Here is a 25,927-nt window from a genome sequence, read left to right as displayed (position 1 = left end):
TAATGAAGTCCATCAGGCTGATCTTATGTTTCTTCCTTACGATACCGTTGACGGAGTCACATATAAATACGTGTTGACGGTTGTTGATATTGCTAGCAGATACAAGGAAGCGGAACCGTTATCGAATAAAACAGCAACAGATATTGCTAAGGCGTTTAGCGAAATTTATTCACGATCTCCATTAACATGGCCGAAGCTTCTCCAGGTTGATCCAGGTCGAGAATTTCTTGGCGCGGTTACTTCACTGATGAAAAAGAATAATGTTAAAATCCGTCGCGGTATTGTAGGTGTTCATCACAATCAAGCTATCGTTGAGAGATTCAATAAAACTCTTGCAGAACGATTATTCGGATATCAGTACGCGAGAGAATTTATCCAAGATAAACGATCTCACGATTGGGTAACAAGATTACCTCACGTGATTAACGCGCTAAATAATGAAGTAACACGAACGATATCAATGAAACCCGCAATTGCAATTACAAAAACAAAAATACCACTAAAGCGAGATTCTACTATTCCACCTGTGCTAGGTAGCGTTATTGTAAGGTATTTGTATAAGGAAGGAGAAGCCGAAGGTGGCAGAAAAAGAGCAACTGATCCAAACTGGAGTGTTACGACACATAAAATATCAGCTGTAACAAGATCATCAGGAAGGCCAGCGATTTATTTTCTAGATTCACTAGCGCCACAACGCGGATTTACCAAAGAAGAACTACAAGTAATTCCAAAAGATACTCAATTACCACCATCGTCGTTAATGTGAAATTTAATCCTACCCAACTGAGATAATTTTCTTACTCGAGACACAGCTAGATAAACTAAATTTGACCAGGAAATTCTATCATCGACAATCCAGACTTGACTATCTACTGTTAATCCCTGTGACGAGTGTATCGTTGCTGCGTATCCGAGTTTCCATGGCGATCTTTCTGCGTTTATTGCATCATTGACAAGATTAATATCAACGAAAATAATATCATTTAAAACTAATATTTTTTCTTCTCCACATGGCAAAATAACATTGATATTTTGTTTTCTAGTATCAGTTGGCCTATAACACAACGGCACCTGCAACGTTGGAAATTTATCACAATGAAGTTTGAATAATATTTCCTGAATAACATCGCGAACAATTTTTCTGCTAGCAACGATCAGATGATCTGGACGCCACAAAGTTAGAAAATTATCCATCGAAGTTTCGTCGATTATTTTTCTCATCACATCACATTGAAATTTATTAGGTTGCAATCGAATCATTTTTTTAAACTCGGTCAGTAAAATATCATTAGATCTATAATCAGCGTCAATTTCTTCATAATAATCTACAAAATTTCTAAGCCACCTGTGAGGAGATTCACCATCAATAGGATCAGGTTGCCCATGATCGCCGCACATTATTACTGCAGTATTTTTTTCTTCCAACCAACTTAGGAATGATTTTAGTATAACTAAATTTACTGTGCAAATTTCATCAAATATTATAATCTTGTTGATATATTTGTTTCCCATTCGAGCCGGATCCCACAATCCACCGCTGTACTTGAAATAACTGTGATAAGTACAAGAATTAACGCCACGTTGTTTTATTTCTCGCGCTAATCTATGAGTTGGAGTCAACACGATCATATCAGAATTTGAAAATAAATTTATTGCTCGTGTTGTTTTACCACTACCACCAGGACCATTTAGGTAAACGAATTTGTTTCGTGAAATTGGATCAAACACTGATACTGCTGTTGATACTTCATCACATTGGTCTTTATGAAACTTATCGCAATCTTCTACATCCGCGTCCTCACAATAATCTAGAATATCCTCGTTTTTTATTCTCCAAGTTCCCCAGGAACCATCGGTAATTAAATTCTCCAATCTGCACTGGAATTTCTTATCGATATAAAATGAATCCGTTGCAACCCTTACCGCGATATCAGAAAATTTATTTATCATTGACAGCAAATTAATACTCACATAAGCGAGCATTGATGATCTTAAATGAGTATACTGTGCTGATTCTCCATCAAGATAAGTGATCACTGTACCTAACTTCGTTCCATCAATAATAATATTTTCTCTGTTGCAAAATATTCCACGAGACACTGTATCGGCAATAATAAAATCCATCTCAGCATCATTGATAAATAACCTAGCGTGGCGATGTTTATGATCAACTGATCCTCCTTGAGTAAATTTACCAATTATTTTTCTTCCAATATCTTTCGCGTTTTCACAATCCGTGGGTAACCACACCTCGGTCTGCTTTCTATACGATATAATTGCTTCACTTACCGTCAGCGATATCAACATCGACGAATCCAACATATATCTCAACAATACCGTAGGGACCCATCTTCGCTGAGATAAATGCCGACCAAACCAAATATAACAAATTTTATGCAAATTTTCAGCAAGTTCGAATGAAGTAACATGAGTGAATCCGGTCATGACAAAATCGGGTAACGGTCCGTTAATTGCAACTCTAGTCATCTCGTTGGTGGGATGGCCAAATTTAGCAAAGTAATCTGCACAATCGCCATACCCAAGGAAACTTCCAGGATAGCATGCGCTCATATCAACGGAAATCATATCCTCGAAATAATATTTGGTATTCCATAATCCTCCATGGCCGTATTCGATACAACTAAGTTGAATATCATTGAGAAATTCATTTCTTGTAGGTTTCCACGAATTTCTTTCTCTGGCAGCATGAGCAGCAACAGACGGAACAGTAAAGCAATTTGTCAGTAATCGATCTGGATTTGACGAATACTTCTCCGCGATATTTTTCATCGATTCATGCAATATTTCATCTCGGTAAATATCTCCGCGTGGTAAGATAAATTGATCGTATCTTTCTTCGCTAGAAAATAACCAAATCGATATTGGATCGGACTTGGCTAATAGTTTGATATATCTAAACATTGCATCGGAACTATCTTTGGATTCCACGGGATAAAACTTAACAACACGATCTCGCGGGAATATCATTACCGACTGACTCCACGCATGTGAATTATGATCAACAATTTCGATTGGTGTTCCTCGAGAATTATACGGCGATGAATATAATATTTCTCCCGATAGTGTTTTAACCGTAATAGGAAATTTAAGTTTCTTACTTAACGCAGCAACATCATCGATTGATGCGCCATCAACAACTGTCTTTGCCCATGAATTAATTTTATCCAATCTCAATTGAGTTAGACCAGATCCACGACGAGCATTTTTCATGTGCTCGATAACTCGCTCAGCTACACAATTTATTATCGGAGATTCCCTCATCGCAGGTAGATTTTTCACATCAGGATTATTATTCAGCCGATAAATTCCATAAACAACAGCACTAGAAGGATACGCCCTAGCATAATAAGGACCATCAATCCCTAGTAGCAATCCTGGTTTCGAATTTTTATCAAGAACAACATTTTTCTTACCGCCGCGTACCGGATCTCGTTTATCACGAATAATCCAAATGTCATCGGGCATTTGTGCAATAAATTTTATTCCGAAAATAAATCTCTCTTCTTTGTGTGAGTTTTTTATATGTTCGATTATCTTTTTCGCTCGCTCTAGATTCATCGTAGCATTAACGAAGTTAGTTTTCCATGTCGACCAAACATGAATCGCTCCATCATCGAAAAATTCCTTCTTCGCACTATCAACTTCAGGAATGATATATTCTGCCTCATCAAGATCAAATATATCCATTATTATATTTTAGACAAATATCTAAATATAATGAAGCAATGCGCGTGGATAACAGTTGGATCAACAAAGTCATGTGACAAATCCTGCAGAGGCGAATACTGTGGTGCTCACATATACGAAATTCGACGAGGCAACAAAGGACCACAACGATGTTTAGTTTGCCAAGTTGGTATTCGAGGAAAAACAAGATTATGTTTCTCTTGTGGAGGAAAGAAATATCGTGAGTTACGGAGATATTATGAAAAAAGATCTTCCTCAGTGATAAAATGCGAAGAAGATTATATTAATCGTTTCAGAGCAAATTACGATTTAAACAAACAGAATATTGTATATGAATCACAAATCAACGATCCCTGCAATGAAAATCTCACACGAGTATAGATCTCATCCTACCATTAAGAATTACGAAGCATCTGCCGATGGTAATATCAGAAATATCAAAACAAAGTATCATCTCGGTAATGTTTGTAATTCGGGGTATTTGGCGTGTAACTTCAACGAGAATAAAAAAATAAATTATCTTTCTCACAGATTTATATTCGAGTGTTTTCATGGAATCATCAAGGATAATTTGGTTATCGACCACATTGACGGAAATAAACTTAACAACAAACTTTCTAATCTTCGCGCGGTAACTCCGAGTGAAAATGCAAGATTTGGTAATACCAGTGGCGGACGGCGACCAGCTAAGGCGGTTAAATCGATAAATCGAGAAACAGGTGAGGAGATCGCTTTCGAATCGATGAAATCAGCTGCGAAATATTATAATATTAGTTCAGCATCGGTGCGGCGAGCGGCAGAAAAAATAATCCACGCTACATTTTCATATAATCTCGGCAATTGGATCGAATTCTCCTATATACCAATAATATTTGATTCGGAGAGTGACGAAGAATAATTGAATATCTCCGCAAAACAAAAAAAAAATTAATTTTTTGAAAATTCTCCTGGATTTTATTTATTTTTTTCCCACGGAGACAGATTTGGAAAATCTCACTTGCGATTTAAAAATCAGAGATTCTCACGATTTCACCAAAAGATTGATACTCACAGTTTCTCCTCGTATATCAAGTAAATTTCCTTTTTGATCCGTTAGTTTGAAATTTATTCTTGTCAATAATTGATTATGACATCGCAGGTAAAACGGATTCATTGGTTCTTTTATTATCAAGTAACCGGGAGATGCGCTAGGTGAAAATGAATATAAAATAAAACCCTGATGGGCTTGATTTGACTCTGACGCATCAGCATTATAACTACCCTCGACAACGTCCGCGTGAAGATAAATCGCGATAACTTCCGTTATATTAACGATACCCGGCGATATATGTCGTCCACCTTTGTCAGGATCGTTATTGTGTTTAAGAATCAATTCTGAATGTACTTTTTTGGTCCATGCGGCATATAATTTCGGAAATAAATCATCGATGGTATCAGTGACGGATTTTCTCATCGCATCAAAATCAGAATTGGGAAATTTGAAATTTGGCAGTGTTTCCTCGGTTAATTCAAATACTCTCATGAATTTTTGTTTCTCACCCGAGTTCTTGATCAACTCGAATTTGCTAATAGGAAGAACATAGTCGGCAATTGATATATCGTCGACTATCGCCCGAATAAACATATCATGATAATATTCAATATCATTCGCAAGTTGATTTAAAATTTTCACGTGCTTTATAATTTCGCTACATGAACCAGATTTATTTAGGATGCATTCATGAAATGATCCTCGCAATAAATTTAATTGTAATTCGTGTTCTTGAATAAACTCGTCTAGTGTTCTTCTTACCAAGATACCGTCTATGGGGGCTATTATCCTGTTAATGTGGGTAGCGTCGAAGATTTTCACATCTGGGGGGATTTTAGGAAGAGGCAGCCATGAGAGAATTCTTTCGTTAATAAAAGTGAAAGCGAATATTACTAGGTTAATTTTGTGGTTATTCATGAGATTGATGGCGCTGTGGATCAGAGGTTTGTGTTTGATATCTCCATACCATCCTTCGTCGGTTGTAAAATCTTCCTTTTTTGGTTCCGGTAGTTCTGGAAGGGTTTCATCATACCAACCTGGAATAATAACATCCGATTTATTTGGTTTTATCAGAGGTGCGACCTCGGGCCAACCTAATATATTCCTGATCGATGATTGGTAAATATCTACCACGTACGGTGATTTCACTTCTATCATTGACGATAGTGTTGGATCATGTGCAGATATTTTTATTCCCGGAGTAGCATCGCCGGTTAAATTTGATATTCTAGTGGTAAACTCATTATTCAGCTGATCAATTTCATAACTGCCCGTTGGTATACCAACGACGATCCAATCGGGTGTTCCATCGGGTTTATTCTTATTTGCAAAAACAAGTGAATTATTTGGCATCAAATTACCGAATGATTTTGATCTAACATTAGGCCAGCTATTGTAGACGCGCAATTGTGTTAATGCAATTTCGTTGACGCTAATTGGTGTTGAGAAATTAATACTAAACTCGGGTTTCGTTGAACTTAGCGATATTAACGTTGTTGTCGGCGGTGTCGTGTTTGTCACGATCTGGGCTAACTCGGACATTATTAATATTCATTTGTTCAATCTCCGAGTAAATACTAATCATTGAAGAAAATTCTAGATCGGATATAATACCATCGTTGAGGCTCTCCGAAAGTAACAATGATAATTTCGAGTACGCGTCACTTACCTTAGTTAGTTTGTTTTTATATGATGATAATTTCTCACTTGTGCACGAGGATATCTTTTTTGCGATGATATTAAGAACACCCGCGATTGCTGTTGTTGACGATATTATTATTGTTGCTACGATTGGCGCTATCATTGTTACCGCGGATAGAATTATTCCTGCACCAGCGACCACGGCCGATACCGCGTACACTGCAACATCAATGATAACTAATTTGCGCTGGTATTTATTTATTTTTGTTTGATAATCGTCGAGAAGTTTTTTTATTGAATCCTGCCATAATCGCGCCTGATTGTAACGGTAATCCGATGCGGTCATTTATTAATCTACGATAACAATTGCGGAATTACTGCCTATATTCGGATAAAAATTCGAAAATTGCAAAATACTTCACCGGTCCCATGGTGGTTCTATCTGGCGGTTCTAGCGTGAATGTTGGATTGCCATATTCACTTAACGAAATAATAAAAAATCCAGGGCAGAATTCATAAATTTTATTATTCTGATCCGGTTGTACCTTAAATTTTATATCGGAGATAATATGTGCTCGATATACGCCAGCAATTGGCGCGGTAAAGCTAAATGTGTCATTCTGGGGTGTCCAGGTAAGATTATTTATGGTTAACACAAATGTTAGATTGCATCGTATAATTCTGTCTATCAAATGATCTGGCACATAAAATTTCGCCAATCTTGGGATATTCAATGACGATATTTTTGTGTTGATATTGTTAATTTTTGTGGTTGTTTCGATAATTTCCCTACCTAATTGTTTTACGTCAGTGGCGTGACCAGTTTTATCGACGGATTGGTCAATCTTTGCTGTTGCAGCAAGAAGTTTCGTGTTTAAATCTCGAATTTCTCCGTCGTACGTTGATATATCTAACTTTTGACGCGTCAATTCATGTACCGTGTTAATTTTATCGTTGATGGATTTTATTTTCTCATCTATTTGTCCTTGCATCACGTTAATCCCCTTGGTAAATTCAGGAACAACAACATCGCCGAGTTTAATAATTTCCTCGTTGATTTTTTTGCTGAGATCGTCGATTGATGGTTTCTCACCCATCGAGATATTTATCTTGGTAATTTCCTCGTTGATGGATTTTACTCTATCGATGAGATCGCTGTGTGTATTTGAGGAGGTATCGATGAATTTTTTTATATCCTCGTCGAGTTTTTTTCCAAGTTTACTTGATACATCGTCGAATTTTTTAATATCGCTAAATAGTTTGTTGAGTCGCTTATTTATTTTGTCTTGGGCGTCGGTGTGTAATACTAACGCCGCTGATAATTCATTATTTTTTTGTTTTATATTCACGAGATCGGCCTTTGGTGGAAACTCTGCAATGATATCGGTAATATCAGCAATAGATTTTAATACCGTATCTGATTGACGAGTATATTCCTCTCGCTTAATTATATCAGTTATTTTGATGTTGCTAGTTTGTAATCGCCCTTCGGTATTTTGAAAAATAGCAACTTCACCAGGATCAACTTCTGATAGTGATAGAAGATTGTTAATATCGCTCTTGGTTGCAAACTTTGATGTATCGATGTCGCCTACTACTTCTCTTTTTTCTTTTCTGAAGAGAGATCTACCGTAAATGTCAACCATGATATTTATCTACGGTATATTCAAATAAAATTTTGCGATAGGGATTGGATGATTTTGAAATTGCATCAAGGACGTTAATTGTCTCTGGACCGCATATTGGTGGATCCGCTAATGTTTGTGTTGGAAGCGTTGAATACCAAACCGGAAGTTTTAGTTTTGACACATATTTGATAAATTCATTTGGCGGTGCTAATCCGTATGAGTCGAAATAAATGATTTCGCGAGGATTAATCGCGTAAGCAACCCAGTGAGTGCCAGGGCCGGAATTTTTATCGAGGTTTATTATTCCTGTCTCGGTGGGATTTGGTTTATCTGGTAGTTGATCTCGCATAAATACGCCTCTGAAAAATTTTATTTTCTTTTTTTTTGCTTCACTGATTAAATCTAAATTTGAGGCTGGTAGGCTCGACTTAGACCAGATCCGTACGGGGGTCGTCTTAGGTAAAGGCCTGATCCTTGTTGCGGCTGCATCAATTTTGCTAGAAGAGAGAAGGGGGAGATAAATCCTCCCTTTTTTTTGCGATATCTTCCTCCGACGACCTTCCTTCCTAATGCGGAACCTATCCCACCAAGTGCACCTAATCCTACTGCCTTTGCAATCATGGGGGCCACTCCAGCTATCAATCCTGGAAGAGCGGCGAATAAAGGAAAAATACCACCTACTTTGATCATATCTCTGATTGCACCTATTGAGAGATTCAGACGAATACCAATATTTGCTGATCTGGCTCTGGTGAAATGTCCGTGTTGATTTTTAGTTAACGATAGTTTGTTAGGTCCACCGTGAAGTTGATTACTTTTTAAGGTTAAACTTAAACCTCGTCGTGCTGTTGTTGCTGCATGAAGTTTTTTCACCTGACCGGGAGTCAGAGTTACGCTGACGTGATCGTATGGCATATTAATAATCACTTAATCTAAATTTAGAATTTATTACATGTTTTCTACGGGTGCATCGATAACTCTCATTCTACCACTGATACCCTCCAGGATCATCGTTCTATCGCTGAGAATAACTGCGATTGCTCTTGCTGGTCCTCCCGTGTTAATTCTGGCTTTGAAATGAATATCAACAACCGACTGCTTTACCAAATCGAGATGTTCCAGGGAAAAGTAATAGATGGGATAGAGAGTATTAAAATCTAACTGTGATATTTGCAATCCGGTATCAATATTTTGATCACGTCCCATAAAACTTAATAATCGATGATACGCGCGTGCCGTCGAATAATTTTCAAAATCGATGGCTATTTCCTCGGATGGCTCCTGTTGGCCATTTATTCTCAACGATACGTTTGTTGCCTCTAATTTATCGAATATCATGTTACTATGTAATTGATCGTCTCTGATCATGCTTTGCAGAGCAACAAAGATATGTCTAGGTGCGGAAGAGCCTTGCTGTGAAGCAATTCGCCAGGTAAAAATTCCGTCCAAATTAACATTTTCGTTGGAGTCAGTCATTGTTGTCAACCAAGACATGATGGATTTTCCTCCTTGATTCATAAACGACAGTAATTTTTCTTCTATGATCATTGATGGAACTATTGCTGGCATCCACAAGGTAATTTTTTCAAGGACAACTTTACCAGGATCACCAGGATCTCGCCAAATGGCTCTGTCATCATTGGCATCTCGAACGAAAGATATCGTATGCTTCGCTCCGTAAATAACTTTTCTGAAATGTCTGCAAAATCCAAAAATATGAGATAATGGAATTGCACAGGAGAATTTTCGTTCATCTCCCTTCAACATATTTTTTCTTATGGCAAATCCAAGATTGTAATTGCCATTGGGGGCAATCATCGCTGAACGAACATCAGCGGGTTGGCCAGCGGGGTCTACCGGTCTACCGATATCAAATGGTAAATGTTCAGGGTAGTTGGAATTATCCTTGGCAAACATCATACTAGGACCGGCTGATCTGGTAAAATCATCCGAGTATCTTGCTAGACCTATGATAGTCGTTGCTATATCAACGTTGTTCGTAATTGATTCAATCTCTCTTCCATCAATCATGTAAGTGGCATTCTTGAATAATGCCATGATACCATTATTGACAAAACCAACACCAAAATCCGCATCGTAGTTGGTACCATCAGCTGCCTTTACAATTTTTCCAACAAATTCGATATACGCCTCAGATGGAAGAAAATATCTTGTTGTATCGTGGACTTGAATTTCCTTCCGATTTCTTGAATCTGGCTCAACTACATCGTACGAGAAATACTGAAAATCTCGCACTGATGTGTCCCTACCTACTGGCTCGTCCATATCAAATACTTCATTTGACACTTGTGCGAACATTTATTACTAATAATATCGTCTAAAACGAAGACCACTACCTGAAACAAAACTTGTATTTGCTAAATTTGTATTAGCAACATTCTGTGCTGGATTTATATTAGCAACTTCCTGCGCTAGATTTGTTATAGCAGCTTCCTGTGCTAGATCATTTATTTTTTTATTTGCCGCATCATTTATGACCTTACTAACTTCGGGTGGCATTTCTCTGGTGCTAGGTAATTTAACAGGTTGCTTTTTACGTACTAAACTTAATATTTTATTTTTGATAGCGTTGAAGCCTTTACTGGCCAAATTACCGATACCAGAAATGGCAGTCTCACCTATCTTTCCTATCGCTTTCAACCCAAATTGCTTAATCACGGGTCCAATTTTAGGTATTACTCGCGTGACAAGACTTCCAACGATATCGCCGAATCCATTACCGTGAATATATTTATATACTGGCAATCGAGAGTTTACTATGCGGACCTGATTAGGTCTGCGTTGATGTTTGTGAATAATCATATTATTTCAATTGTGTTGATTTAATCGATGAGTTCATCGACAAACTCCTTGTAAATGTGAGAATCGATGATACCACCACGGAATAATCGCTGACAAATATCTGATGCTTCGTTGACTATCTCACGGGAATTATTTCCTGCTCGTTTTCCTCCGATTAATACTTCGAGGCGAGATACATCGTTGACAACACTGTCGGGACAAACTGAATATCCACTTCCTGTTTTTTTTGTTTCTGGAGATTCCAATGGCGTTACGTAGAATAAATCGTCTGACGGCGTTGAAGATTTCTTCTTCTCCTCTGATGATGACCCCGGCGATGTTCCCGACGACGTCCGTGGTGAATATATTTCTGGTGGAGATGGGGGAGTCCCAGCCGGGTGTCTTTCTAGTTTTTTACCCTCAGGATCGTATAATAAATATTTCTCAGTGGGACCCCTGTAGTTTGAAGCTGTTGGTTCCGGAGGTGGGTCTTTCCACCAGGGGCGTTCTGTGTGAGGATAAAACTTTTCACGTATTTCAGGAAATTCAATAGAGTGGCGAATATCAAAGGAGGATGAATCAGAACTTTCATCTTTAGGTGACGAACTTTTACTTTTAGGTGACGAACTTTTACTTTTGGGTGGCGAACCCTCAAATTTGGGTAGAGAACCCTCAAATTTGGGTGTTGAAATTTTTACATCTTTTCTTACTTGATAATTAACAATATCCGATAAAAATTTTGAAAAATCATCATCTTTATAATTTACTGGTTTTCCTAAACTACCAAAATAAATTATCGCATACCAAACAAGATCGTTGATTTTATCAACATTAATATCTTTTTTCAAATAAATTTTTTTAGTTTTCAAATCAGCTTTTGAAGCAATTACAACTCTCGCAACATCATCTTCACGAATTGCATGTATGTTATCTTCATCCAAATAATTATCAGCAGGTAAACTAGGATCAGGAATAAACCAACCAGATTCATCGTATATGTATTTAGGTACAATTATCGGTTCATCACTCTGATCTTTTTTCTTTTTCGATTTTCTCTCTTTTTTCTGTGGTAGAGTTCTCTCTTTTGGTCTAGCTCCTAATTCCTCTGGTTGAAATATTGGCTCCTGTGGTTGAATATCTTCCTGTGGTACTGCTTTTCTTCCTCGTTTTTTAGGTGTTGGTCTAACTTCTAATTCCTCTGGTTGAAATATTGACTCCTGTGGTTGAATATCTTCCTGTGGTGTTTCTTTTCTCCCTCGTTTTTTAGTTTTTTCCTTCTTCTCCTGTTGTTTTCTTTCTTTCTCCTCTTGTTTTCTTTCGTCCGCTACTTGCTTATTAAATCTTTGTGTATCTCTTGCCGCTTCTAAAAATCTTCTGTAACGCGGATCCGTTACTACACTCACATGTGTTTTTCCCGTATAAACTTTATATACCATGCTGTACCAATTATCACGAGTTCCATATCTTTTTTTTCCTATTGGAGTCAAATATTCATTTCGATCGCTAAAATAATTTTCCGCAAAATCACCAATTTGTTCTATAGTATACAATGCCGAGAGAGGTCGCGATATCATCTCCCATCCCTCCTCGGTAAAATTTTCTCTTAAATTCTCAATATTAAACTTTCCTTTTATCATTAAAGGTTTTCCTTTTCCAGGTTTTTTTCCTCCAGGTTGTCCTCCATCATCAATTGCAAGTTGTTGCGCCGCTGCTGCTATTGCTAATCGCTCGGGTAATGTTCGTGATTGATCCTCAATACCTTTCAACATAGGAAAGATTCCACGTTTTCTAGCATCTGGATCTTTTTCGTCGCCATATACAACCTGCTCAATTGTTCCGGTCACTGGCTTCAACCATTTTGCCGAAGTTTCTGAAATTCCATGTTGCATATCTTCGTAACCACGAATATTTTTCTTAAATAATTGTTTTGTCGGAATGAACTTCTTTAATGCCGCTAATTGCTCTCGCGCTAATCTAGCAGATTGAGGCTCTCCAACTGTGCTAACTTTTCGACTCATCTTATTTTCAACTATATTGTTTTATTGTGAAATAAAATTAGTATCCGCAACCCACCATAATTCATTATGGCACAAACAAATTTTACAATACCCCCCCCAAAAAATGCTGGTTTTTTTTATGTCTGAAAATGCACTTTGGGTTGAAATTTTGCGGATTAATTTGCGCAGGAGGGTTTATTTTTGAAATCTGAGGCTTCTACGGATAAATGTTCGGTAGGAGGTTTAAATTTATCTGAGCCACCTGGTCTGTACGACTTCCCTGCTGCTCACACTGTCAATCGTATTTCGCATGCGCTTGAGACCATTGACGTGAAGCAAGGCCAAGTTTTGTATTCCTTTGACCTGACCCATTTAGCAAACTGTCCGATCGCAATGACCAACTTTATCATTTACAGTTGAAGGTCATGGTAAGTCAACGTTTCGTCCCATGGGGTTCTGGATTCTATTTTGCAAAATGTAGGTTGCATCCGTAATTAGACAAACGTTTATCTTTCATGCACACAGACGACAGTTATCCACAGCAAAAGATAAAATTCAGGTGAAAATATAACATTAACTGGCTTGTAATGCTCATTATAATTAGCCTGGAAAAACACCATTTAAAAGGTAATTGAGAGCAATTCTGATAAATGTTACGGAAGAGATTATGCACTCGGATGGTCAATGATTTACTGAGAGGTAAGCGCGTGTTTCAGAACAAAAGACAAAAAGGCGACAATTGTACTGTTAGATAAGTTTAGAAATGCATTTGTACATCTAATTCTCACCTAAATATCTAAGTTTGATGACATAGGCTTTCATTTCGAAAGTTGTATGTTTGGCTACAACCTGGGAAGATGGAGTGTGACAGTATTTTGTTTTAAGATGGTAAATCTATAATAAAAAAAATACTAACTACTTATTACAGAGGACATGCTAGCTGTTTACATCAGGTTGAGAGTGAATGTGATGAAGATCTACGCATGTGCGGTGTGCAAGAACTACAACAAACTGCTCAACTGATGAATCGTTAAGCTCCACATATCTGCAGTAAGCTCTTATGTCATTCTTTGCAAATTCAAAAGGAAGATTAACTATCTAATAGCGGGCTGTGTGCGAATTGTGATTCATCCTCTTCTATAAGACTAAGTTTTGTAACATTGAGCATGTATGTTTCGACGTCTAGACAGTTTTCACCTGATTACAAATAGAAATTCACATTGTGATATTGCGATGCTTGTAATATTGTTCGTCCAGTTTAATATAACTTACTGTATTCCTTATACTTTGTTTCAATGTATTGATATAGATGACACGCCTAAATCCAATTTCTATATCACTGAAGAAGTTTTATGAAATATTCATAGAAAATACAGGCTTGCTTTTAAAACCAAATTTATTTTTTAAATAATCTGCTTTAATTTTAATCTGTTCTTAAACAAGTTCAAAGATTTTCGGGCCCCTCTAGCTTGCGGGCCCGATACGATTGTACCTTTCGCAAAGGCGGCTACTGGTTCCATAGAAGGGTTTATTCATTGACTGAAGCGTGCTATTCGCACAATTTAACCATCGCCCTTTCCCTTGGGTTCAGTTATAATTACACCTATAGACACTCTTAACTGACATGATTCTGAATGCTGACTACTCCCTATCAGAGTTAGAAACAACCGAAGTAATTTCGTTTGAATTGAGAAACAAAATTAAATGGTCTCTTGTACTCATTTTATTGGGTTATGTTTACACGCGGTCATGCAGGCCTGTGTCATTTATGGGTTGTTTCTGTTGTTAAGAAAAAAAGAAAGAACCCCCCCCCCCCAACCGTCGGATTCAGTACTGAACACTTTTGGCTAATCAACTGTCCATGCGCACAGAAATTTAATGTTACGTGCATACCGCTGACAGCTAGTTGATATGTATAACATATGCATGCCGCTCTTCCAACTGTTTAATTTGATACACGTCTTTTCCTCTATTCACAACATAATTCAGTTTGTAAAACGTACAATTTAGGTCAAACATACTTCTAATGGTCGTGATTATATTTCTTACTGCTATTTGATTTTAAAAAGTCGATTATGTTGCCATACGTACTTGCTAGACATACTAAAAAGATTCTTTTGAATCATCTACAATTATTTAATAAAACCTCTGCAATTGACAGACTTGTAACGGACGTTCTTTAAAATAAATTTTGACTGATCAAGTTTCTATTGACCATGTATTCAAACGAATACAACGTAGTTTAAAGAATCTGTTGTAATTAACACATTGTTGTGATAGTTGTGGAAACCCATAAATGAACTATTTAATCCCCCGCCTGCGTGGTGCGATATCAGTAATATAATTTGGTCACCCCAGCCATCCAAGTTATGTTATGTAAACTCATTCACTTCTATATGTATTGAGCCGGCTTTTTACGTTAATGTGAAGTGCAGTTTCAGTTTTAAATGCCATGAACTACGTAACTAAGTTGATTACAAAGGGTCTGTCATTATCGGCGGTGGTGGAAGTGGGTATTAGCGAGTGAGAGAATTACACAAACTTCATGCTATATAGCAGGGGAGTACAATCTTTAACGACCAAGGGCCAAATTGCGTTTTTTTTTAAGACCACTCGAGGGCAGCAAACACTAATGTCTTTAATATAACTAATGTTCACGGACCAGATTTCTGTGCTGTTTTAATTTGTCCGGCCGATAGAACACGTTCGTGGGCCTCATCTGGCCCGCGGGCTACGGGTTGTGCATCCCTGCTATATAGACAAGATTCTCAGATTTTGGTATAGAATGATCAGCGTTAGTTATTGACTGATAATGAAAACGTCTCCTTTATTGCACATGTTCATTGCTTGATTAAATGGTGTATGCCGGCACATCAGGATATAAAAGTCTGTTTCGTGTCACAGAAGTGGAAATGTAGCGTTTGCCCTAACATTCACGACATTAGTCGACACAGGCTGGTCTGGGTTACCTAAATATAGGGAACGCTAACCATTTACTCAGGCGGTTTCGCAATTGCCAAATATAATATAATATAATATAATATAATATAATATAATATAATATAATATGGTATAGTATAGTATAGTATAGTATAGTATAGTATAGTATAGTATAGTATAGTATAGTATAGCATAGTACAGTATAGTATAGTATAGTATAGTATAGTATAGTATAGTATAGTATAGTATATACATTCTGAGTAGCTTACTATATATTGCAAAAATCACCTCTGTAAAATTTAAACTTGTAGCTCAAATATCCTGTCCAAGAAAGGTAAAAAAGGAAAATTCTACATTTCGCCGCAGGTGAGCGAGCTCGTATCTGATCTTTTCCTAAAATTTCGCTGAATGACCACACCTTTCAGAATGAACAAGGGCATGCAATAAGGATAGTACAGGTTAGAGGTAACGAACTAACTTTACGTTGCCACAACATGGCTGTGTTGGCAAAACACATATCAACATGTTGTTGCTTGTACCTTCGTGGTAAATTTCCAAGAAAAACGATACATATATAGGTACAGCTTTTTTTTGTAGCAATCTCTTCGACAAAATTGCAAATAACAGGAAGATGTATACATTTTACTATATTATTGGTTTCTTTGTTGTTCTTAAAGGTAGGTAAAACGGATTTTATTTCTCAAACATAATGAAACGTAGTTTATATTTTCCTGACGATTCTCAAGCATTTAAGTTACAGAACAGTAGTAATGCGTTCCACTACATTTGATTTTCTGAGATATGTTAAATGACGTTTAATTTGTTACTCCTTAGTTTGAGTACATGTATTATAACCGCATTTTGAGAATGATATCTATCTATCTATCTATCTATCTATCTCTCTCTGTCTGTCTGTCTATCAATTTCGTCCATCCACCCATCCTTTTGTCAGTGTCTCTTTACTAACAATCTGCAAATCTCGTCAGTAAAAGCAGGCATACTGTTTCATCAAAAACTCTAGAAAACAGATTCAACTAAGGACGAAAAACTAGATCATAACAATAAAATATAAGCTGCTTACAAATTAAAAATTAACGGGGTTATCTCACTAAAGTGACCTCTGGCGAACACGTTCACAGTAACGCAGTACAGCTGTATGTTAAGTTACAAACTCTAAATAAAAAAAAATAACTTAAAGGATAAATCTTGTGTTACATATATCTCTGGGTCTAACTATATAGTATGATCATCTAACTAACAATAGATCGACTAGGCTGAAGTCATCAATGATCTGTAGACGGACCACTGGGACGTTTGTTATTCCTTTGGTTCCCAATATGCGGATGGGAGACAAGCGTATATTGTATTTCTTGGAATGCTTAAATGTCAACGAAACTATAAATCAAAGAAGCAATTTAGAAAAAAAAAATTGTTGTACTTTTTTTATTGATCTGTGCATGAGATATATTCCAATTATGCTATCTTATAGAGCAGGTTTAAACAATAACGTGTTTTGATGATTACTTTTACAACTAATGTAAATCTTAAAAGATACAGCAAAGCAAACGGTTTAATGAATTTAACATTAGATCAGACAATTATGTTGATTTTTCTTTCGAAAAGTTAAAACAAGCGTTTTATTTAATAAAAAGAGAAAATTGACTCCATCCATCCATTTTGAAGCGACTTATGACTACATATATAGGTTCAATCACACGGATCGACCACAATCGGAACAATGTCGACCTTCTCCATATAGTCGCGAAAGAAATCGCAGATGTAATTGGTCGCCATTGAAAACTATATTCTGAACTACTTTCGTTCACATGGAACAATATACGGCGGTGGAAGGAGACAAAGTCAAAACCAGAACAATTTCGGTCATTGCTGTCGTAAAAGATGTTGTGAAATAACCCCTGAAGTAGTTGTAGGAATACATATTAAGTTGATGTGTTTGGTGATTCGCCTCTGGTGGAGTGAATCACTTATGTTACGAAAGCCTAGGCCGAGACTTTTCCTATTGTGATTGTGTCTCCTTCCGCCGCCGTAGTGTTCCATGTCAACGAAAGCAGTTCAGAATGGCGACGAGTTACACCCGAGGCTTCTTGTTTTGATTTTACGGAAAAGGCCAATAATGTTCCAATTGGTCTACTGCTATCAAAGGCTAGCTATGCTTCCTAGGCGAACATTTGTTTTTGAATGTCTCCATACTGTGAAGTAACTATGGGAGATATACATGCCTCGCATTAATCTCAAGAACAGCACAAGTCCGAAACACCTTATTCGCAAATATATCCATATCTTTAAATATTAAAATTTGCCGAGAAAGTCACATCATTGTCTAAAGCTGAGAAATTATACAGGGGCCAATTTACGATATTATTGCTTGCCACAAACGCTCGATGTTAGACTTACTTCTAAGGCAATTTTATAACCTAGTTATTGGCAGAAATTTTGTTTGCTCATGAACTAAGTTTTGAAATGGTGAATCGAACAACCAAAGAGCACACACACATACACACACACGTGCGAGCGCGCCATCTGCAAAGGCATGAAGATTAATACACGAGTGAGAGCTATATTAAGCGTCCATGTGATAGTTGTGCTGCGCTAGAAATATTGAAACTTCAGGTATGGCGATCATTAACTGTATATTTCTTTATTCAGTTATTCCTGTGGAAGCTGGGGATTACTGCTCTTATCGGTATAGTTGCTACGATATCTTCGGTAGCTATAGTTACTGCTATAAACAGACATATTGTGATTATGGTTGTTGTGGTTCCTCATACAGTGGTTCTAGCGAAGTTTGTTGTACGTAAGTAAACCATTATTTGTTATGACTTATTAGGTCTTCTCTCAGTAAATATGACTTTTTTCCAAAGCAAATCCCTTTTGGATGAGTTAAATTACTGGTATCTAATCCGATGTTATTTCAATAATGACTATAAAACGTATTTATAAAGATCGTCTCTTATTTATTATTTTGTATATTGCAACGTATTTTGAATAAAATCTATATTCTGGATAATAATTAGCTATGTTTATATGTTTGTCTCAATAATAATAATAATAATAATAATAATAATAATATTATTATTATTATTATGATTATTATTAAGCGGTTATTATTATCATTATTATTATGAAGGTGACAGCGAATCACCTTTCTGCATTTTACGCGATATTTTAGCTTTTTAGAACCAAATATAAGATATAATGATATAATTTTTGGATTGCACTGGGTTTGTTATATCCGGGTATCACTGTATATATGATTATTGTGTGTTAGATATGTTAGGACCATACCATTAATCTATTTCATGGCCTCCATATATTACGAATATAAATTCAGACGCGCAATCTAAGCGACGCAGTTTAATTTTTAATTATACTTGAGAAATTACATCTTTCCATATTTTTACATCTACATTTAAGTTCCAACCTTCCTGCTATCATAGCTGGCGCTGTGATCGGTGGTCTTATCGTGCTTGGACTCGTGATTGCTCTCATCGTGTACTGCTGTGTGACTGCACACAATTCCGGAAAGCATAGAGGAGCTGTCGTTTTACCAATGAATACTACACAGATTAGTACTGTGACTGGTAAGTTATAAATCACCAGTATACGGAGTCGATGTAACATAGAAGTAGTTCGAAAGCTTTGGGCATCTGTTGTACTGGGTATGAACCCCATTTCCATTAAGAGCAAGGGTATATGTTTGTACCTTTGAGTACGGTGGATTCCTGTTTCTTTCAACCTAAAAGGAAGATTGTGCTAACCAGCTGAATTGTCAGTCGTAATTTGTTAGAACTTGCTACTTAATTGATGTATTTTAAATAATGTTTGACCTTTTCCATTGAAATAATCATTGTATACTTTTGGCTATCTGACTAAACAAATCTATTCCGATATATATATATATATATATATATATATATATATATATATATATATATATATATATATATATATATATATATATATATATATATATATATATATATATAATAAAGAACTAAAGATCATGTTTCTATTTAGTGTCGGAAACAAATGTAAGTCTTACGATATAGCAAATATGTCGTGAAAATTATTAGTACTAAAAATGTACGACAAAATTAAAATGACTCCTCCGCTTTTTGGAGTGGATTCCAATTAGGTCACTTGTAAAATTAAAAACAATATTTTAAAGTTCTACTTCATGATTCAAACACATATTGTGGCTTCACATCACGGGGAAATATTTAATATATATAGGAAGGGGAAATATTTATTGTATCACCATGATGAAATATTTATTGTATCACATTATTGAAATATATATTATATCTATCATGGTGAAATACTTGTTGCATCATCATTAACAAAGCACTGCGATTCTAGATACTTTATGGATTAAAATGCATTCTTACGAGAGAAAAACATATTTAGTCCTTCTTTTTTCAGATATCTAACGAAATTTATTAGTATTTCAGATATGTGATTAAACAGCATAAAATTAGCTGTTTTTGTTGTTGAGTGTATATAAGAAAATATGTCACTCGTGAAATTAAAAACATAAGTTGTTTTACACATGGCATTATCTTTCATGAAAATATTTTGTCATGGTGAAATACATGGTGATATATATATATCTTGCAAAATAAGTGATGACAGCAACAATGTATTCACCTTAAAATGACGTACAAGCGAGTGCTTTACTTCAAACATACTTTAGGAAGCTTTTGAATGAATCTGAGTTAACATTAATCAAGGCAATTATGCACATCATTTGGTAATTCGTTCCCATACACAATTAGCGGGAAGTATGGTTCACATCACATCGTGAAAAGAAAAAATCCCCTAAAGATTTTTATCCCCTTATAACCACTCCGATGGCCTTAGTGGTTAGACCGTCCGCCTCTGATGTGGGAGGTGGCGGGTTCGAACCCCAAGCAAGTCATGCCAAGACTTATAAAAATGATACTAGCAGCTTGGCGCTCAGCATTAAAAGGTTAGTGTTAGGACTGGTTGGCCTGGTGTCAGGATAATGTAACTGGGTAAGAGATGAGACATGATGCTACCTGTCTGCCGCATGATGTCCCAGTGCTAGACATAGTCATAAACTGCCACACTGCAGACATCGTTGCGATATGACTGAAAATTTTTAAAGCTACTTTAAAAAGCCAACACACACACGTACACACACACACGATCCTCGTTCAGTAGGTCCTTACACAGTATTTATTTCTCATCAGAAACCAATGGTGGTAACTTTGGCGATGAACACTTTTCCTATGCAGCCCCTGATTTTTTCTTCTTCTCTTTTTGGGGGGTGTCATTTGGATTGTCATTTGGCAGTCGTCTTAAGGATCTTGCACAATATTCTTGCTTTCAGAAGAGTTTCGCTTTCTATAGTATGTCTGGTTTTTAGAACGATTCTGTTTTCAGCTTTGGTAGAATTTCTCCATGGAAACTGTAGTAGTAGTAGTAGTAGTAGTAGTAGTAATAATAATAATAATAATACTAATAATAACAACCACAATAACAATAACAACAAAAACATGGACAACAACAACAGCTAGAGCGATTGCTATGGCGCTCAGTCGATTGCAAATCTACTCATTTTTAGCTGCGTAAAGCCCTCTTTCTGTACTACTCCCTCTCCCCCAGGCAGTGATTCCGGGGCAAATCCGTCACTTATTCGACCTTGTATGATTGCATAAATGAAGTCTGGTAAAAAAAATATTTGAAAATGTCCCAAAAATTAAATTCTTTTACATGTGAGCTTTGACCTCAGGTGCGAGAACCAAAGATATCATATCCTTAGCCGTAAATTACCATAAAGAGAACATAACACAAAGTTTCGCTAAATTCCACTGTATTTCACCTCAGCGACAGCATATTACAAAGTTTCGTTAAATTCTACCGTAAATTACGAGAACGACAAGATATTACAACGTTTCCATTAACTCCACTGTAAATGACCACAACGACAAAATGTTACAAATTTCACGAAATTCCATTTAGCGGTTAAGAAGATGTGTCAACAGAGAGATGGACGGTTGGTTGGTTGGTTTTCAACGACACTTTCGACACTTTATTGGCTATAAAGTTGCTGAAAAAACTTGTGAATTGACACACCTAGTGTGATGTTTTACCCCAACCCCTTGTATTATACATGTATTTATAAGTCTGTAAGTGGAGCCAGGTAAGCTTTGTTTTTCCAAGTACCTAAGTTGGCTAATCCTCTTACGTAACCCAGTCTTTGTTTGAGCTCTTGAGTGGAAATCTGGCGGGAATCTTTGTACATGGGAACACGTGACGTAGACAACTTCAAAGAGCCGGAAGCCGACAATGGTAGGCTGGACAGTACATGGGGACACACAGACTGACATTTTTATGATTGACAGTTCGATCAAATGACCAGAGTCCGTCGCCATCCAATCGGGATGCGTTGTAGGTGGGATTTGATTCGAGAAACTGGCATAAGACTTATACAAGCCTGAAATTCGTCAGTTGGTGTTTAAGAGTCGCAGTGACACACACTCCGTTAGCCATTCGTAAAAATTGGCGGAATTTAGGAAATTCATGAAATAGCTTCGATCAGGAAGCTTTCGGGGGACGAAAGAATTTCAGAGAATTTCGGGGGACGAAAGAATTTCAGAGAATTTCGGGGGACGAGAGAAGTTCAGAGAATTTCGGGTGACGGTGAGAGATACCGAGTGAATTTCGGGTGACCTCAAGGGATACCGTCAAGGGTTCCGGATACTAGAAGAGGAACCGGAAGTCAAGATAACGGCAAGGAACAAGGATTATAGAAGAGGAAGCGGAAGTGGAGATCACGAAAGGAGAGAAAGACAAGGGAACGAAGAGATTTAGATGAGTAGCACTCAAGAAGGGAAAAATCTCCTCACACAGTGAACTCAAATGATGATCAAAGGGATCATTGGGTGAAAGAGAGACATTGATTACTTTAAATTCTTTTAAATTTCATTTATTAAATTGTTATTGTTTAAATTTCATCTTTGTATTTCTTTTAATTTAACTGTCGGCATTGCTGACTGGGGGCTCGTAGCCATAAATATATTTAGTCAATAAATAATATAGTGTCCAGAATTAACCTTCTGAATAAGGACCAGGGGAACTTCTCATAATTCGTTAAAGTCTATAAGAAGAACCCCACCCCTAGACAGCCACGACACCCCCACACCTAGACAGGCGACCAATGGTTGTCTGTGAGGGTACTTAACCCATGCCATTTAGATTACGAGTCGGTTGCTGTATCAACTGAGCTACCGCTGATTCACAGATGGACGGACGGATAGACAGAGAGTATCTCATTACCCGAAAGTTTCTGAATTATTATTATTATTATTATTATTATTATTATTTTCAGTTACTGATTCGGCAGTTGCTCCTGGACCCTCGTCTTATCCCGGCCAATATGGACCTGTCATATATGGTCAACCGGCGGGTCAGCAAGTTCCTCCTCCCTACACTCCATTTAATACCAGAACCTCAGGAGTCACTGACCCAGCATATCCACCGCCGCCACCACCTAAATATTATTAAATGACGCCAGTGTTTTCTTTGCATTTTGAGAAATGCAGTGTTTAAAAAGGAAAATTTGTGTACAGCGTATCGTTTTGTAACTACAAGTGAAATCATGAAATTTGTTTAACAATGGGTTTGATATTTTACTTAGTTATATTTTAGCTTTTACGTATGTAGAGACGTTTTTATAATATCTTCTATAATAGTATTAGGACAGAATTTTTTAGTACAAGTAACAAGATTGAAAATTCCTCTAAATTACATTAAGAATAAGTTTTGATTAAATTGCATTAGAAGTAAATTGATAAATCATACTGAAAGTAATCCTCTACTAAAATATATTGAGATTTAATCCATTTATTCGTGTTACAATTATATACTACTATTCAACAATGATTACGCTATTATGATCAAGAACGAACCGTCTTATACAAAACATTACTTGTATCTCTGACTCAGCACAAAACAGTACATTCATCAGGTTATGAAAATAGCGAACTAGACAGATTCCTAAGATTCCTATGGAGGGCAAATGTGCTGATCTTGCAGAAGTACTTACGTAATAATGTACATAGACCTAGACAATAATCTGTAAAAGACTACGAAGCCTCACTTTGAGATTCTGGCCTTCGCAAAGAGCGAGGAACGCGCCATATTTGGCGTTGTCTTAAGAAAGCGGGTATAAAAAGCCCCAGCCACGGCCGACACCAGTTTTGCTGGCCAGAAGCTCAAACAGGCTTTGTCTTTGCAGGTAAGATAACCGTCTATGTACAGTTTTTCATAGTATAAGACTTTTTAGTGTTATAAGAATTTTTAGTGTTAAGATGCTAACCTAGCATCAGTATGTTTAAACATTAGATTATTTTAATATTTCTTTGCTATTCTTTAATATAATGTAACGGAAAGTTTAATTGTTTGAATAACTTATATTTACTTATAATTATATTATTGATTATAGTAAAAACAACGTTCGCTACCAACTTCATACTCAGTAATAGTTAATTTAGAAATAAAATACTCTTTAAATAATAGAGTTTAATATGCTGACACTTTAGAATTAATTCAGTAAAATATATTTCAATTACGGTATTAGTCCGAAATATTGAATTTTAGATTCTTTTGCTATCGTGAATTTATTCGATATTTAATTATCTGTATTACATTCTAAACGGCAGTTATTATACAAGTATGATGTTGATAAGTGAAAGAATATCGTAGTTTTATATGTATTTCTTATATCCGAAAATTGAGCTTGTTGTAGTTTAATATTGAAATGTAAGTTTATATGTTGAGTATTTCAATAAAGTTTTGCTGGCCAGAAGCTCAAACAGGCTTTGTCTTTGCAGCTCGATCCCGAGTACCTTCAATTCCCCAAGAATGTAGTCACGTCTTCATCATCGAGTGACACTTACATCAAATGACTTGAACTTCCTTTCTTTTCTCTCTCTCTCTCTCGGAATTGAGAACGGATTGACTTAGAGTTTACGAAGCAAAACACTTCGTAAAAGCAGCAAACATTCTCCGTCTAGCGTGTACTGATCTACTCCTAAGTACACTAAATTATATGTAGAACACGAAGACGAAGATAATTTAAGTAACAAACACAAGTTCATCTCTCTGTCTGCGTGGGTTCGAGTCTCGGATTCAGCCAATGGGGGTATGTGAGAAAGCGTGCCAGTAGCTTCTCGTGGGTCGGTGGTTCTTTCTGGGGTTTTCCCGGGTTCTTCCTCTACCATTAATACTGGCCGCCATGTATAGCCTATCGTGTGCTGAAAAATGGCGTTAAACCCTGCAGCAACAACCACAACAAGTTCATCAACGGCATGGGTTCAGCATGAAAGTTTTCACCCTTTGAGGCCCCATCCTTTTAAAATAAAGCTGCAAACCATTAACGTGTATGCATTTTCAAAGTTGTCAGATAATGGAGAAAATGAATCAGTAAAATGGTAGGCACGATAAGCAAATACCATGATTACCCCTTTTATAGTCTTACCAACACGTGATTATTCCTAAAAGCTCTCGATTTTGACTCCTAAAGGGACATATACTAAGAAAATTCATCGATATTTTATATATAGGTCGGTGACAAGTGTGTCCCAGACATTACTTTAATAATGAGGAAACTGAACCATATTTCTCTCACCATAAATATTTTGGCAAACACATGAAAATGGAGCTAGGAGAAAATGCACAGCTACCCTTGCACATCGGAGGTCAAAACGTAATCTCGAACCCGGCTAGGACGTGTGTGTTTCTGTGCTAGAATCTTTTCCTTGTGCAACACGTATTTTTGACATAATTGTAAATTGCGATGGAGAAGCATGGAGATTAAATATGAATGTATTTTCGATAAAATACAGCTTCCCCTGATCAAACATACCAAACTGTGTTACCTAGAACAAAATTTGAAAGTTGTTCAAATCCCCACTCACTCCACTAGGCAAGAATAGGCTTTATTATGATTAATATTGCATCCAGTTTACTTTGTTGTACGCAAAAAATTCTACCTATCATCCCATCCAAATTACAATTTAGAGAGTGCATTTCGTTGCAATTGTATTATTCGTGTATGGGAAACCTCAAATGCATATCACCGCGAAAGTATTTGATACAAGTTGTGACACACAACAATAAAAACCAACAAAGAT

The 25,927-nt window shown here is 36.6% G+C and overlaps 1 protein-coding gene across 1 annotated transcript; it reads left to right on the top strand.

Moving 5' to 3' along the window:
• The first annotated feature begins 16,302 nt into the window (after nt 1-16,302).
• LOC149774303 (uncharacterized) lies at nt 16,303-24,610 on the top strand. The gene is made up of 4 exons (XM_089945423.1): nt 16,303-16,423; nt 18,414-18,561; nt 19,182-19,348; nt 23,122-24,610. Exons 1-4 carry the CDS (start codon nt 16,378-16,380, stop codon nt 23,295-23,297), a joined length of 537 nt encoding a protein of 178 aa, XP_089801549.1. The 5' UTR covers nt 16,303-16,377; the 3' UTR covers nt 23,298-24,610.
• Nucleotides 24,611-25,927: the final 1,317 nt, after the last annotated feature.

The sequence above is a fragment of the Sinohyriopsis cumingii genome, unplaced genomic scaffold, assembly GCF_028554795.1.
Source record: "Sinohyriopsis cumingii isolate HCF-2022 unplaced genomic scaffold, ASM2855479v2 utg000349l, whole genome shotgun sequence".
Taxonomy (NCBI): Eukaryota; Metazoa; Mollusca; class Bivalvia; order Unionida; family Unionidae; genus Sinohyriopsis; species Sinohyriopsis cumingii.
This window is presented reverse-complemented; position numbering and strand designations above follow the sequence as displayed.